This window comes from Galeopterus variegatus, unplaced genomic scaffold (genome assembly GCF_000696425.1).
Source record: "Galeopterus variegatus unplaced genomic scaffold, G_variegatus-3.0.2 Scaffold1586, whole genome shotgun sequence".
NCBI lineage: Eukaryota > Metazoa > Chordata > Mammalia > Dermoptera > Cynocephalidae > Galeopterus > Galeopterus variegatus.
Window position 1 is genome coordinate 378,742 of NW_007727697.1, and position 14,260 is coordinate 393,001.

At 34.6% G+C, this 14,260-nt stretch overlaps 1 protein-coding gene across 3 annotated transcripts in view; it reads left to right on the forward strand.

The window, feature by feature from the left end:
- APLF (aprataxin and PNKP like factor) overlaps positions 1-10,083 on the forward strand; it is a 79,667-nt gene extending 69,584 nt beyond the window's left edge. For 2 of the 3 annotated variants that reach the window (XM_008577836.1, XM_008577838.1), the window contains 2 exons: positions 2,777-2,823; positions 9,560-10,083. In XM_008577836.1, the coding sequence (XP_008576058.1) occupies positions 2,777-2,823; positions 9,560-9,765 (253 nt within the window). In that variant the 3' untranslated portion in view covers positions 9,766-10,083. The remainder of the gene's footprint in view (positions 1-2,776; positions 2,824-9,559) is intronic. The other variant, XM_008577837.1, reaches the window with a different exon arrangement.
- Positions 10,084-14,260: the final 4,177 nt, after the last annotated feature.

Here is a 14,260-nt window from a genome sequence, read left to right on the forward strand (position 1 = left end):
TCTTCACCAGATCAGCTAACCCACTGTTAAAATGGACCTGCCTCATCGATGGTCCCTGTTCCTGGAAGCTTTGGCCGTGGACGCCTGGATGCTCTCCCCCACAGCCTCCTACACACACGCGGCGGGAGCGCTGCTGCGCTCCCAGTGCCACACTCTCCTGAGTGCGCCACGGGCTCGGCCCTTTTCTTGGTTTTTGAATAAAAACTGTTCAGTATGATAGCCAGTAGTCAAATGTGGCTATTTACATTTAAATGTAAATTAACTAAAATTAAAATTTAAAATTTGGTTCCTCAGCTTTATTACCCGCATTTGAAGTGCTCAATAGCCACACACAGATAGTGGCTGCTATATTAGACTGTATTTCTATCTACTGTATTAGACAGAAAAAATTTCCCTCATCACGGAAAGTTCTATTGGATAGCATTATAAAGATTCTAGGGTTTTCAGTCAAAACTCTTGCAAGTAGCACTAGCTAAAACCTATCCTGGAGAATAGATTCCATGATTACCACAGCTCTCAAGCAATAACACTCTATTTTTCTAGGTTTTGTGAACTTATTTGAAGTTATATATTTATAGCTCCTATTGCCTAGTAAATTATGATGAAGATAAAGAAAATTAACACAGTCCTGTGTTGTTTAATAATGGGGATACGTTCTGAGAAATGCCTTATTAGGTGATTTTTGTCATTGTGTAAATGTCATAGAAGCCCACTACACACCTGTAATCTTATGGGACCATTGTCATACATGTGTTCCATCACTGACTGAAACATTGTTATGCAGTGCATGACTGTATCTGGAGCAAATGCAAAATATTAGGCAATTCTGGAAACAAGAAGACAAATATTTATAAAGCAAATGGTTCTGAATGATTCGAAATTATGTATTTTAATTTGTTCACCAATATCACAATAGGGTCAAAGGGTCAGGATAGAAAAATACAATATTTTTTAAAGTATAATTTTTATTATGAAATATTTTAAACACAAAGTGTACACTGTTTTAAATGATAAGAGCAGTTGGATACATTTTTCACACTAGTAATAAAAAGGAATTTATAAATGGAACATTTAATCACCTGATTATTGCAGAAATATTTTTTTAATCTTGTCTATAAGTTTGCCTGGACCATTGTCTTAATGTGGTCTGGAAAACACAGACCCTGGGCAAGAACTTCACCTCCTTAGGCTTACATTGCTCATCTGCTGCCTGGAGGAGAGGGACTGACCACTCAGAGATCATTCCTAGTATTTAACATTTTGTGATTCATAGACTAGGTTTGAAGCTAGTGATTACTCCCTGAGACTTTGGCCATGTTTATCATTTGAAATAGACATGGAATTATAAAGTCGAATGGGAGAAATTGTAGAAAAATTAATTTATATATAACCTATATTGTATAATTTTTTAAAAATTTCCTTATTTGCTCAATTGAAAAGAAAAAAATTAGGAAAATGGGTTTTTTAGCCTGAGAAAGAGATGGTCTAAGGCTTGACTTATTTCCTGTTTCCTAAAAGATATCACAAAGGGTACTACCTGTCTTCACAGAACCATTTTCTTATTTTTCAGTGAGGAAGATGCTTATCTAATGTCTGTCTTGCCCCTACCCCCAGACTCTGCCTCCTTAAGGACAAGAATGTTTACCTTTTTTTAAATGTTGAAAAATACATTATTAACTTTAAAAAAACTTTTTAACATTTACTTGTGCATATTTGTGGGGTCCACTGTGTTGTTTCAATACATGCATGTACTGCACAATGACTTAGCTAGGGTAGACAGCATAGTTTTGTACCCATTAGTCCACCACTTCTCCTCCCTCCACCTCTCTCTTCTCCTGGCCTCTGGTAACCAAGAATGCGTGTTTTGCAAAATATTTTCCTATTGCCTGCTTAGGGCCAGAATATAGTGAGACATTCAGCCAATACTTGCTGAACAAATGAGGAAATGGACCTTTATTATGTAAAAGAATTACTTCTGACACAGACATAGGAAGTTGTACACATCAGTACATACTATTGTCAGTGTATCCCAGACCTCTTTTGTCAGTCTCCTAAGTGAGGGGTACCAGTCAAGTGGATCATGCTCAACCTGTTGCTTTGGAGTTTTGTTTCTGGGACAGTTTTGCATTATCTGGAGAATGTCTTGAATATGTAAGGTTCTTAACATTTTGTTTAATTATTAAAATAATGGAAGGCATTATAAGTATATGTAATCAAAAATAGTTCTTTAAACAGTAGTTTCTGTTTGACTTCAGAATATGTTATATGAGTTTCTCAATGAAATTGACTTTTCTTGTTTTTCATAACAAATGATTTGTCTTCTTTGGAGAGAAATTACTTAAATGCTTTTTTTGTTTGGATTCAAGAAGAGTCTTAGTATCTTTCTGGACACTATACACACACATACTTGATATTCGTGTCATATTTTATACACTATATTTTTGTGTATGTGATGTATATGACATCTTAGAAATACAATATATTGTATTTTAGAAATATGGTTTGTTTTATTTTGTCTCATCCTGTCTTTCTAGAGTGTAAGTTCTTGAGGTAGGAACTTAAGTCTTGTTCACTGCTCTCTTTTTGCATCTAGAAATATGCTAGCATGGAGTAGGAATTCAATAAATATTGCGAATGCTTTTTAATAGAGGCCTGTTGAGGCCTAATTTTATTTGTAACCTAATTAGGTTAGTGTTCTAATTCAGTTTTAATAGTCTTATTAATTTTTAGTAACTGGAAAACTAGATCTTATTTTTGCTTTTTTTTTCTTTTTTAGGAAGAATCCTCAGCATAAGATAGAATATAGACATAACACACTTCCAAGTAAGTAATTTTACTTCAGGAAACTCAAAACAAAACTTTTGAATGATTCTCCTATTAAACCTACATAGTTTCCAGTTTTTATGAATTTTTAAAAATCTCTGCTTCTGTAAATTTGTTGAATTGCTAATTTTAGTGATTTTTCTTAGGTTAAAAACAAAACTGTGAATCTTTTATATAGCAAATGTTTTTCCCAATCATTATCCAATAATATATATTCATCCTTCTATCTCTGAGGACTTTTTTGTTTGCAAGTACCTGAAAACAGGCCAAAATGATAATGAGAACTTACTAACTTCTGTAACTAAAAAGTTTAGAGATAGGGCTGGATTTAGATAAGATTTATTGCTTTGGCTCATGGATAATGTTGATAATGTCCCCAAGGACCCATTTCCTCCCATCATTTTGTCTTTAGAGGGGTCGTTATCATTCTAAGGCCGGCTACTTTCCCAAGGAGGGACTATATACATCCTTATTCAGCTGAGACAATAAGCACCCATGTTTACATCTAAGGAGAGAGAAAGAGAATGAACAACTCTGACTCTCATGATTCCTAGGAAAAATCTTGAAATTCACTCCTTTTACTGGCTCAGGTCGCATTCTTACCCTTGAACCAATCACAATAGCCAGTAATTAGTTTGTACCACCCCAAAACCAGGGGTAGAGTCACCTTCTTCAGAACCACAGGAATCCCCAATAGAAACTAAAGCCTTGGGGAAGGGAGAAGGAGGGGGGATAGACACCAGAGAAGCAACCTCCAAATGTCCATCTGTCCCATTTACATCAATCTGTTTTACCTCTGTCTTCCCTGCTTTCAAACTCTAATGTTTCCTCTTTAACAAATGATGCTGGCTTCTTTGTATCATTTCTATAATGCAGAGACCAATTCAGTAACCAATATTCCTGTCCACAGAATAAGAGAATAAAATGCATACTATCAAGGCTACGCTTAGGTTTGTGTGTGCATACATACAACCAACTTGTTTCAAGTCATGAAAATATTTAATTTCACTATAAGAGCATTCCATTTTTCATTTCTTATTGAAACATAATTCAGTGCTTTAGTACTCCAGACATAAAAATACTTCCTTTATCTGTGCTAACACAATATGGAGGTTATATGTCTTATGTTAAACTTTCTATACTGGAACTGTGTCTAATGATGTAGCTTTTATGGTGGTTAAAATAGCTTCTTTTCCAGCAATACTGTAATAACATTTTTTTAAAACTATATGTTATTGAAAAACTGTAGCATTGTCCCATGAAAGGGCATTTCATTTCACTATTTATCAAAAAACAATCAATATGCATCCTATAGTATAGTTAAAAATATCTGAATTTTCCTTGAAAGCTGTCTTGAAATTATCATTGAAGTTATTTTCTGAATGAAGAACATATTTTTTTTTTTTGTCTTTTGTCTTTTTCCGTGTCCGGCAACGGATCGCAACCCTCAGTGTTGCCCCCGTACCGGACTGGGGACCGGCAACGGGATCGCAACCCTCGGTGCTGCTCCCGCGCCTCGCTCAGCCAGTGAGCGGGAACCGGTCTGTATGTGGGATCCGAACCCTCGGGCGGGAGCGCCGCCGCGCTTCCCAAGCAGCGCACTATCCAGTGCACCACCGGGCCGGCCTGAAGAACATATTTTTAAGGCAATTTATTTTAAGCAAAACTTTTTATTTTATTGGAAGGTTAGTTTTTAAGTAATGTGTAGATATTTGAAAGCAACAATTTAGCCTTATGTTTCTAATGTACTTTCAAGAATTATGTGGTGATGTAGTCAGAACATCTCTTCACCCTATAAAATCTGTAAATTGAAGGTCTGGAGCATTTCAAATATTAAATGTTGAGGTCTCATTATATTTCCTAATTTAGAGATATCTAACACAGAATTCTAACATACTTGTTTTTCTCATATCCCACATCTTTAAAGTTTAACATTACCCAAGATCTTAATCTCATATATATACTCATTTACTCATACACTTTTATTCATTTAGTGTATGTCTCCCATGTGAGCACAGTTACAGAGGAATGAGAACCAGCTCTGGCTCTACCTGCTTATGGCAAAATGCTCTAAAATCTTGGAGGAAAGGGAAGAAGCACTTTCTGCTGGGAATGATCAGGATAGACTTGATGTGGAAATTTTAAGTCAAATTGGTCTTAAAGTGGTAGGATTTCGGTCAGCTTTGTTTGTTTCTTAGCTTTGTGGTGGGTGATTATAGGACATCCCAGACAAAATAAATAATAGGTCAATCAAGGACATTAAGGTAGAAATGTTGTGGTTGGAGTTAGCTAGTGGATCAGTTTAACTGACAAAGAAAGTCTTTATAATTACTGTGGATGATACTAAAAAGAGTGTTTTAAGACCAGATTATGGAAGTTCTCAGTGGCCGGACCAAAGATATGGGCACCTTTGGCAAACAATGATGAGCCAGTATTTTACCAAAATCAAGCTGGTGATGATGAAATGTCTGAATTAAAGCAGAGGAGGCCTTCTGGAGATTAGTTAGGTAGTGGAGTAAAAGGCCAGAACTAGGGTGGCCACCATGAGAGTGGAAAGGTAGGACTGAATATAAGAGGGATGTTGAAAGAAGAATCAAGAGGATTTACCAACTGATCGACTGCGATATGGAAGCTGAGATGACATAAGGAAGTAGGGATGACTCAGGATCATAGGACAGATATATCAGGAGACTGAAGGTGCTATTTACACATAGTAGAGATTAGGAGGAAGGACTAGGTCGTTTTTTCGTTTTTGTTTTAATTTAAACATGTTGAATTTGAGAGGGGTATCATAACTATATAATGGGACAATAAAATTTCATATAGTGCCAACGTTAAAATAACTACATTAAACTCTTAAACTATTTAATTTCTGATTTGTAACGCCCCTAAAACACTTCCATCTATATGGTTCTTCTGTGCATGTAACAATTTATGTAGTGCGTTTTATTTTTTGTGGGTTTGCTGTCATCTGTTAAGCTTCTTACATGTCTAATTGGTTTAAAATTTTACTCACTTTCCACACTTTTTTAGAGTGCTGCAGTTTTGGCACAAGATACTGAATGCTAAGAGTAATTAATACCAAGAAAATGTTGTTTATACTTTCTTAGCTACCTTACCTGTTGCTGACAGCATCTAAAAGGAACTATCATCAGTGTTTTATCATCTCATTATTGGAGTCATTCTTTCTGGCCTCTGTTAATACGTGTTATGCATTATTCTAGGCAGTACCATTCATGGCTGAAAATTTAGAATGTTCTACTGATAGCTACTTTAATATGTATTTCACCAATTTTATATACATGTACTTATATATGATTTTTCCCCTGAAGTTGAAACTGAAAGATGTAGAAAGAAAACTTTTAAGGAGGGTTAGTAGGACTTAAATGAGATTCTATAATCTGCTGATTAGTGTGGGGAAAGCTGAGAAAGTATGGAATATGAAAAAGCCTAGTGCAATGGTATTTTAAAAAGAAATAAATTTCATGAATAATAGAGTACATCAGAAATCTATAAACTGCTTTTCCAAAACTAAATGAATGCCTGCAAGTAGATTGGTGCATTTAAAAAAATTAGCCTTTACTAGTAAAATGAAGCATTATTAAAAAAGGTTTTTTTCATAGTATGTAGTAAATTTTTATCTTTAGGGATATTGGGCCAAAATTTTTTTTACTTAATGAAAATTAACATCCTAATTAGTCCTAAGATTTACAGGAAAATAAGAAAAATAAAGCCTGTAATAATCGGTGTTAAACTGTTAATCTGCAGTGAAACATCTGTCATCTTAGATTCTAATATCATGAAACTATTGGGATAAATCAACAATTTGAAAAGATCTTTTCTTCATGCAAAAATCAGCATTTCTTCCAACATACTGTTTTGTAGTGAATTGATAGTGGAAACTTAAATTGTAAAGGAAATATTAGATTAAAAACTTTGGAATTGTCATTCTTATATTACGAATTCTTCCACTTAAAAAGAAAAATCAGAAAGTACCACATCGTAATACCTTATTGCTAATAAATAACATGTTGTTTAAATATGTCTAGGAGTTTACTTTTTCTAAAAGTTGTTTTTTATCATCATGGTAGTTCAGTATTACCCATTAGTTCTTATAAATAAGTGACAGCTTATTTCTCTAGTTATTTAAAAATATTTTTTATTATTTTTATAGTTATTATTTCTTCAAATAGTCAAACTGTCAGTCTCTTCACATTCAATACTACTTTACTGATTTGTAGAGAAAAGCTTGAATATTCCTACTCTGGCCTTAAAATTAGAATTTTGGAGTTAAAAAGGATCTTCGAGATGATTTAATCACTTTGATTCATATATAAAAAATAAATTGTATTAGGTTAAGTGACTTTCTCATTGTCATGGGTTTGTTTATGACACAAATATTTGGACTTCTACCCGTTGGTCTTGTCTTCTTTCTCTTAAACCATGCTGTCTTTAAGAGACTTTTTGCTGGATGAGAAGATGGACAGTCGAATAAGAACAGCAGTAACTAGCAGCAAGAAACCTAAAACATTCTAGGTGAAGATAAACAAAAAAAACTTATGTCTTCCAAGCTCACCGTGATTTGAAAGAAAAAAGCTCACTTCTAATTTCTTAGGTACACTCAACAATTATATTTCAAATAAACTAGTTGTAGTACAAAAAATTCAATAGGCTTTTAATTTTTCAAAAATTAAGTTATGCTGTTTAATTCTATGGACATTCTTTGGAAATCACAACTATAAGAAATAAAACTACAAAAAGTTATATTTTGCTATTAATTTTAAAATTAAACAACTACTGCTATGTCTCCTTGTTATTATTTTTGTGCTTCAATAAACTTCTCATTAACAGTTGCATTCTCTGTACAATACTGGAGTCAAGGTTTGGAATCTTCTATGATGTGACTCTTAATGAGTGAGTTGCCCAGTTCTCTAACTAAAAAATTTCCTTGTATGATCAGCTTTCTTTGAAATTTTTTTTTTTTTTCCTTTCTGTCTTTTTTCATGACCGGCAACGGATCGCAACCCTCAGTGTCGCACCCGTACCGGCCTGGGACCGGCAATGGGATCGCAACCCTCGGTGTTGCTCCCGCGCCTCACTCAGCCAGTGAGCGGGAACCGGTCTGTATGTGGGATCCGAACCCTCAGCGGGAGCGCCGCCACACTTTCCAAGCGGCGCACTGTAGCAGTGCGCCACCGGGCCGGCCCAAATTTTTATATAGCAAACAGTGCTATAGCGAGTTGTATGGGAGCATTAGCAGTTTCATCGTTTTAAATGGAGATACCCAGATACCACGCTATATGCTTCAGCTTGCCCAGTTAGAGAATATATGCATAGGTTCCCCCCCCCCTTGCTTTCAGTGCTCTTCATATCCCTTTTGAATGAAAACATATTAATTTTTATGGTAAAGACAGACATTTTATTCCTAGGTTAGACACTAGTCATGCTTATCTCAGAGCCCTGCTTCCTGAGATTGTTTTCATGATTTGGAAAATCACATAACAAGTTAGATCAACAAGTTCCCTGATTCAGAGCATTTTCCAAGTAAGAAAAGTTTTATTTCCTCCATGGCCCAGTTACACTGAAAGGCAGAAACTGACATTTCTCTAAAAATTTCAGCGTCTACTAGCTATTAAAAAAATAAAAGAAACTCCCATCGAGGTGGCATTTGTGTTGAATAATATTTAAAGTTGTTAATTGAATTTTCTACAAGAGAATCCATTAATTGGTTCCACAGTAATAATCACATGTCAGCATTTAAAACCCTGTTAAGAAATGTCTATGTGACACCACTAACAAAAGACATAGAGCTGAGTTCTAGAGCTCACTTTGCACCCATGTCATGACTTTGGCTCTTCAAGTGCTTTCACGTACAGCACAGTTAAAGTACCTGTTAGTGTGAAATAAAGTAGACAAAATTTGACTACCGGCTATACCAAGTTCTATTATGTATGATTTTGTTAGATTCTGGACTACCTATTAAAAGAACATAAATGTGTAAATGTAAACACCAAATGTAAATGACGATAGATATAAATTTTTGAGGAAACAAATGAGATTCTCCTGATTAACATGGCTTTACTACCTTAGTAAGCCTGCTCAATAAGTTGCTAAAGATTTCCAGGGTTCATTGGGACTTAAAGTCCCTTCATTTAGCAAGATTTAAGTAAAAGTTTGTTATGTCACTCATTATACTGACAGGCTAGTAATGAAAAGTGTAAGCTAAAATAAGAAGGGTTTCTGTAAAACTAAAGATGCTCAATAGTTTATTTGTAAATGGTTCACTTATTTATCCTTTGATATATTCAACATATATATTTATAAAGTGCCTTCTACATGTTAAGCAGTGTTGCAGGAGCTGAAGATACAATAGAAACAAAGCCCTGCACTTGTAGAGTTTTACAAAGGTGGACAGTGCACATGTAAACAATTATATGATGTCATTTGGTGATAACTGCTGAAAAGAAAAACATAGCTGTGTGAGAGGACAGAATAGCAAGTTTCTGTATTACAGGGGAGTCATGCCATATTAATCTCAGAAGTTTCATGGTAGGAAAAGTTAGAATAATAAATAACAAATGGTCGTTTTAGTGCCCTTTCTAGAAACTTGTAGTGGTAAGCTTTGTATTAATAAAATTAATTCCTCTTGATGCAGAAGGACATTTTACAGTTAGATGTCTCTAATCCCAAGTTGAGTGGCAGTTGATGTGTTGTGTACCAATCTTCTGTTTTTCAGTGAGAAATGTTTTAGATGAAGATAATGATAATGTTGGGCAACCCAATGAGTATGACCTGAGTGACAGCTTTCTAGATGATGAGGAAGAAGAATATGAACCAACAGATGAAGATTCTGACTGGGAACCAGGAAAGGAAGACCAAGAGAAGGAAGATGTGGAAGAGCTTTTAAAAGAAGCAAAAAAGTTTATGAAAAGAAAAAAGTAACTCTTTTCTACAATAATGTATGGCTCACATATACTTTTTCTTTATGGGAAAAAAATTCAGGAACTAAGGAGGTCCTTAAGCAATCATTGTTTTCCTTCTTTTGAGAATTATGATTTTTACTATTGACTCTTTGCAAATGAGATATTGAAATGTCAGCCTTCAGTGTAGTAGATGAAATTTAATTTGTTATCTTGCCTTTTCTTTCCTATTGAAAGCATCTGCAAATAGGAAGCAGAGAAGTTGAAGAGTAATACTTGATATTTTTCATGTACTTTGTGAATTGGTAATAAAAAGATAAAACCTATAGGTTGCACAAAACTGTGGTCTTTTGTTGTTTTTCCAAAGATTCTGTCTTTATAGAGTAATATGCAAGTATAATTAGGCGGATAACATGATGGGTGGGAAAGCATGCCTCTTTCATTGCTATTGAAGTAATTCTTCAAGCAGAACCAGGCTTTAAAAAATGACAGCCACCAGTAATGGCTATTATTTTTCCAGTACCCTAGATGTGAGCTTTGCAATTTTACTTACTACTGTTATCCTTTAAAACCTGGGGAAATTAGTACCAAATGGATATGGAAAATGGATTCAACTAGGCTGTAAAAGAGAAATATTCACCATGCAGGGAATGTTACTTTGTTTCTCACATCTGTAATTTACTATATTTCTGAGTTTAAAGGTAGAAAAACTCAAAGAATTTGACAGTTTTTTCAAACTAAAGTCCTGCCTCATTAATTTAACTCTTAACACACTATCTTTGCATTAAGAATATAGAAATGATCCCTGAACTGACCAGCTGCCCCCACCCCCCCTCAAAGGAACATCACAGACAAAAGAATAGAAAAATGGTTTTTAACCAGAATTTTCTCAAATGACATTATTTCTTTTGACCTTAGGTAAAAGTAACAAGTTTTTGGCCAGTGTTCAAGATTCTGTCCTCTTGCATCAAGAAGAAACCCCTATTCTCTATTTTTATAAGTATACATATTTCTGTTTTTAAACAACTTTAGGCCTTGTAATACTCTTCACTTTAGGTGACTTAGAATTTTTAAAATATAGTTTAGAATCTTTAAGAACAGTTGGGTATGTTTACAGACAGCAGGAGATATGTTATTGAAACCATACATCACTAAACCAAAAGTATCCTTGTTAAGCACTAGTATTTTCTATTTTAAGGTAATCTAAAAGTTTATATATTAAAAGAGCATGACATTTATAATATTGTTTTCTTAGTGTTTTAAAATATTTCTCTAAGTAATTGCACAATATTAAAATTTACTTAAACAGAAGCAAGGACAAGATAAATATTTCTCTAGAACATTACCTAGTATTCTCATTTTGTATCTAGTGTTATTTGGGAACTCATTTTCGCCTTCTAATGTCCTTTTGATCTTGGGGGCTTGACAAACCTGTGAAAAAAAATCTTTGAACTTATTCTCATCCCCACAATGACTTAGTCCTTAAAGCACTCTTTAATCCACTCCTAGGTATAAACCCAAAGGAATTGAAAACAGGTCCACATAAAAACTGTACACAGTGTCAATAGAAGCATTATTCTTAAAACCAAAAAGTGGAAACATCCAAATGTCCATCAGCTGGTGAACAGATAAACAAAATGTTGTATATCTGTGCAAAGGAATACTATTTGGCTATAAAAAGGGATGAAGTACTGATACATGCTGTAACATAGATGAAACTTGAAAACATTATGCTAAGTAAAAGAAACCAGACACAAAAGGCCATATATCTTATGAACTCATTTATGTGAAATGTCTCAAATAGGAAAATCCGTAGAGACAGAAAGTAGATTAGTGGTTGGCAGGGACTTGGGGAAAGGAGATGGGGTGTGACTGCTAATGGCTAGAGGGTTTCTTCTGGAGTGATAAAAAGTTCTAAAATTAAGTAATGATGATGGTTGCACAGCTGTGTAAATATACTAAAAACCAATTGTACACTTTCAAAGGGTGAGTATTATGGTATGTGAATTGTGTATCTCAAAGCTGTTATTTAAGAAATGCAAAGGATAACACCAGTCTTTTAGAAAGAAAAAAGCATTTAATATCAAAAAATATTCTCAATAGAAGAGTAATGTGATAGATCATGGCAATTGCTTTTTGAGGATAGTTTGGTGTGACTCTAATAATCATCGTGAAGTATAACTAATGTATAAGTATACAGCTTAACCGACTATAGTGTAATGAGAAATTACCACTTGTAATTGGACTGTGTTTAAATCGATTTCCAAAATAGGGGGAAAACTGATGACTTTAGGATGTCAGTGGTCTCAAGAGCAATATTAACAAAAACTTAATTCTTTAATTAATTGCTGTCTTAAACAGTTGATAAGAGCCAATTCTCCCCATCATAGTGTTCATAGAACTTAAACTATACCCAGCTTTCTTTGTCATAGTAAAAATTATCATACATACATTTCTCACCTAAGTGCTTAATTCTAATATCAAATATTTTTGGTTGTCCTCTTGAGAAGAGGTGGGTTTTCTGGGATCCTGGAAGACATAATTTTTTCAGTATACGTGGGCACTGACTCTGCTTTTTCCTCCAGGCTAAGGATGGTCTTGTTGGTACTGAAATTGTTTCTAGAACCAGAAGATCCTAGTGATTGTAAACATTCATTGGAATGAAAGCAAATGGATTGTGAGCATCATTCTCCCAGAATGGTGATGTGAGGGTGAGAATAAATGGACTTTCATGCAACTAATCTGTGCTGAGTTCAGTGTCACCTGTGGAGGGGGAAACCACTTGCCAACATGCTATATCCAGCCCTACTTTGTGAAACTACGTCATTCCCATTAAGTTCTCTTTGTTAGCTAGGAGTCTGTAATAGGGTAATGGGGGTGCATGTATGTGTGTGTGGTCTCTTTTTGCTAATCTGCAAACAACCTACAACACTGCACCTCTACAATATATATTGAAAGACAAGTGATAAAGAATAATTATTGCTGAGATTACTGGCCATTCTAATAAAATGTAAATAAACTTTATTGTCATAAACAATCACACTTGAGCTCTGTCATTCTCAAGACCCTGTCTTAGGTGCTGGCAATTCAAAGAAGAATAACACATCCATGTGTCTGTTTTTATGCCAGTACCATGCTCTTTTAGTTACTATAGCTTTGTAGTACAGTTTAAAAGTCAGGTAGTGTTATGCCTCTATTTTTTTTTTTTTTTTTTTTTTTCAGGATTGCTTTAGCTATTTGTGGTCTTTTGTTATTCCATATGAATGTTAGGATTGTTTTTTCCATTTCTGAGAAAAATGTCATTGGAATTTTGATGGAGATTGTGTTGAATCTGTCGATCACTTTGTATAGTATGGACATTTTCACAGTATTAATTCTTCCTATCCAAGAGCATGGGGTATCTTTCCATCTTGTGTCCTTTTTAATTTCTCTCAACAGTGGTTTGTAGTTCTCTTTGTAAAGATTTTTCATATCCTTGGTTAGCTTTATTCCTAGGTATTTTTTTTTTTTTTGTGACTATTGTAAATGGGCTAGCATTCTTGATTTCTTTTTCTGCTAGTTCATTGTATAGAAATGCTACTGATTTTTGCGTGTTGATTTTGTATCCTGCAACTTTGCTAAAATCGTTTATCAACTCTAAGAGTTTTTTTGTAGAGTCTTTAGGCTGTTCTGTATATAGGATCATATCATCTGCAAACAGGGACACAGTTTGGCTTAAGAGAATCCAGAAATCAACCTATGCACCTGCAGCCATCTGATCTTTGACAAAGGCACCAAGACTAACACTGGGGAAGAGACTGCCTCTTCAGTAAATGGTGCTCGGAAAACTGGACATTCATATGTAAGAGAATGAAACTGGACCTGTACCTCTCACCATATACCAAAATCAACTCAAAATGGATTAAAGTAAAAAAATAAAAAATATTTTGGATGAGTATAGATACAAAAATCCTCAATAAAATAGTAGCTAATAGAATATAGCAACACATACATAAAATTACACACCATGATCAAGTGGGATTCATCCCAGGGATGCAAGGTTGGCTCAACATACACAAATCAAATGTGATACATCTCACCAATAAAATCAAAGACCAGAAGCAATATGATCATCTCTATAGATGCTTAAAAAGCATTTGACAAAATTCAACATTCGTTCATGACAAAGACTCTCTATAAGTTGGGTATAGATATAAAATATCTCAACACAAAGTCATGTATGATAAACCCACTGCCGATATCATCCTGAATAGGGAAAAGTTGAAAGCTTTTCCCTTAAGAACAGGAACAAGACAAAGATGCCCACTCTCACCACTTCTATTCAACATAGCGTAGGAAGTACTAGCCAGAGCAATCAGAGAAGAGAAGGAAATAAAGGGCATCCAGACTGGAAGAGATGAAGTCAAACTGTCCCTGTTTGTAGATGATATGATCCTATATATTGAAGAGCCTAAGGACTCTACAAAAAAACTTAGAGTCGATAAATGATTTCAGCAAAGTTGCAGGATACAAAATCA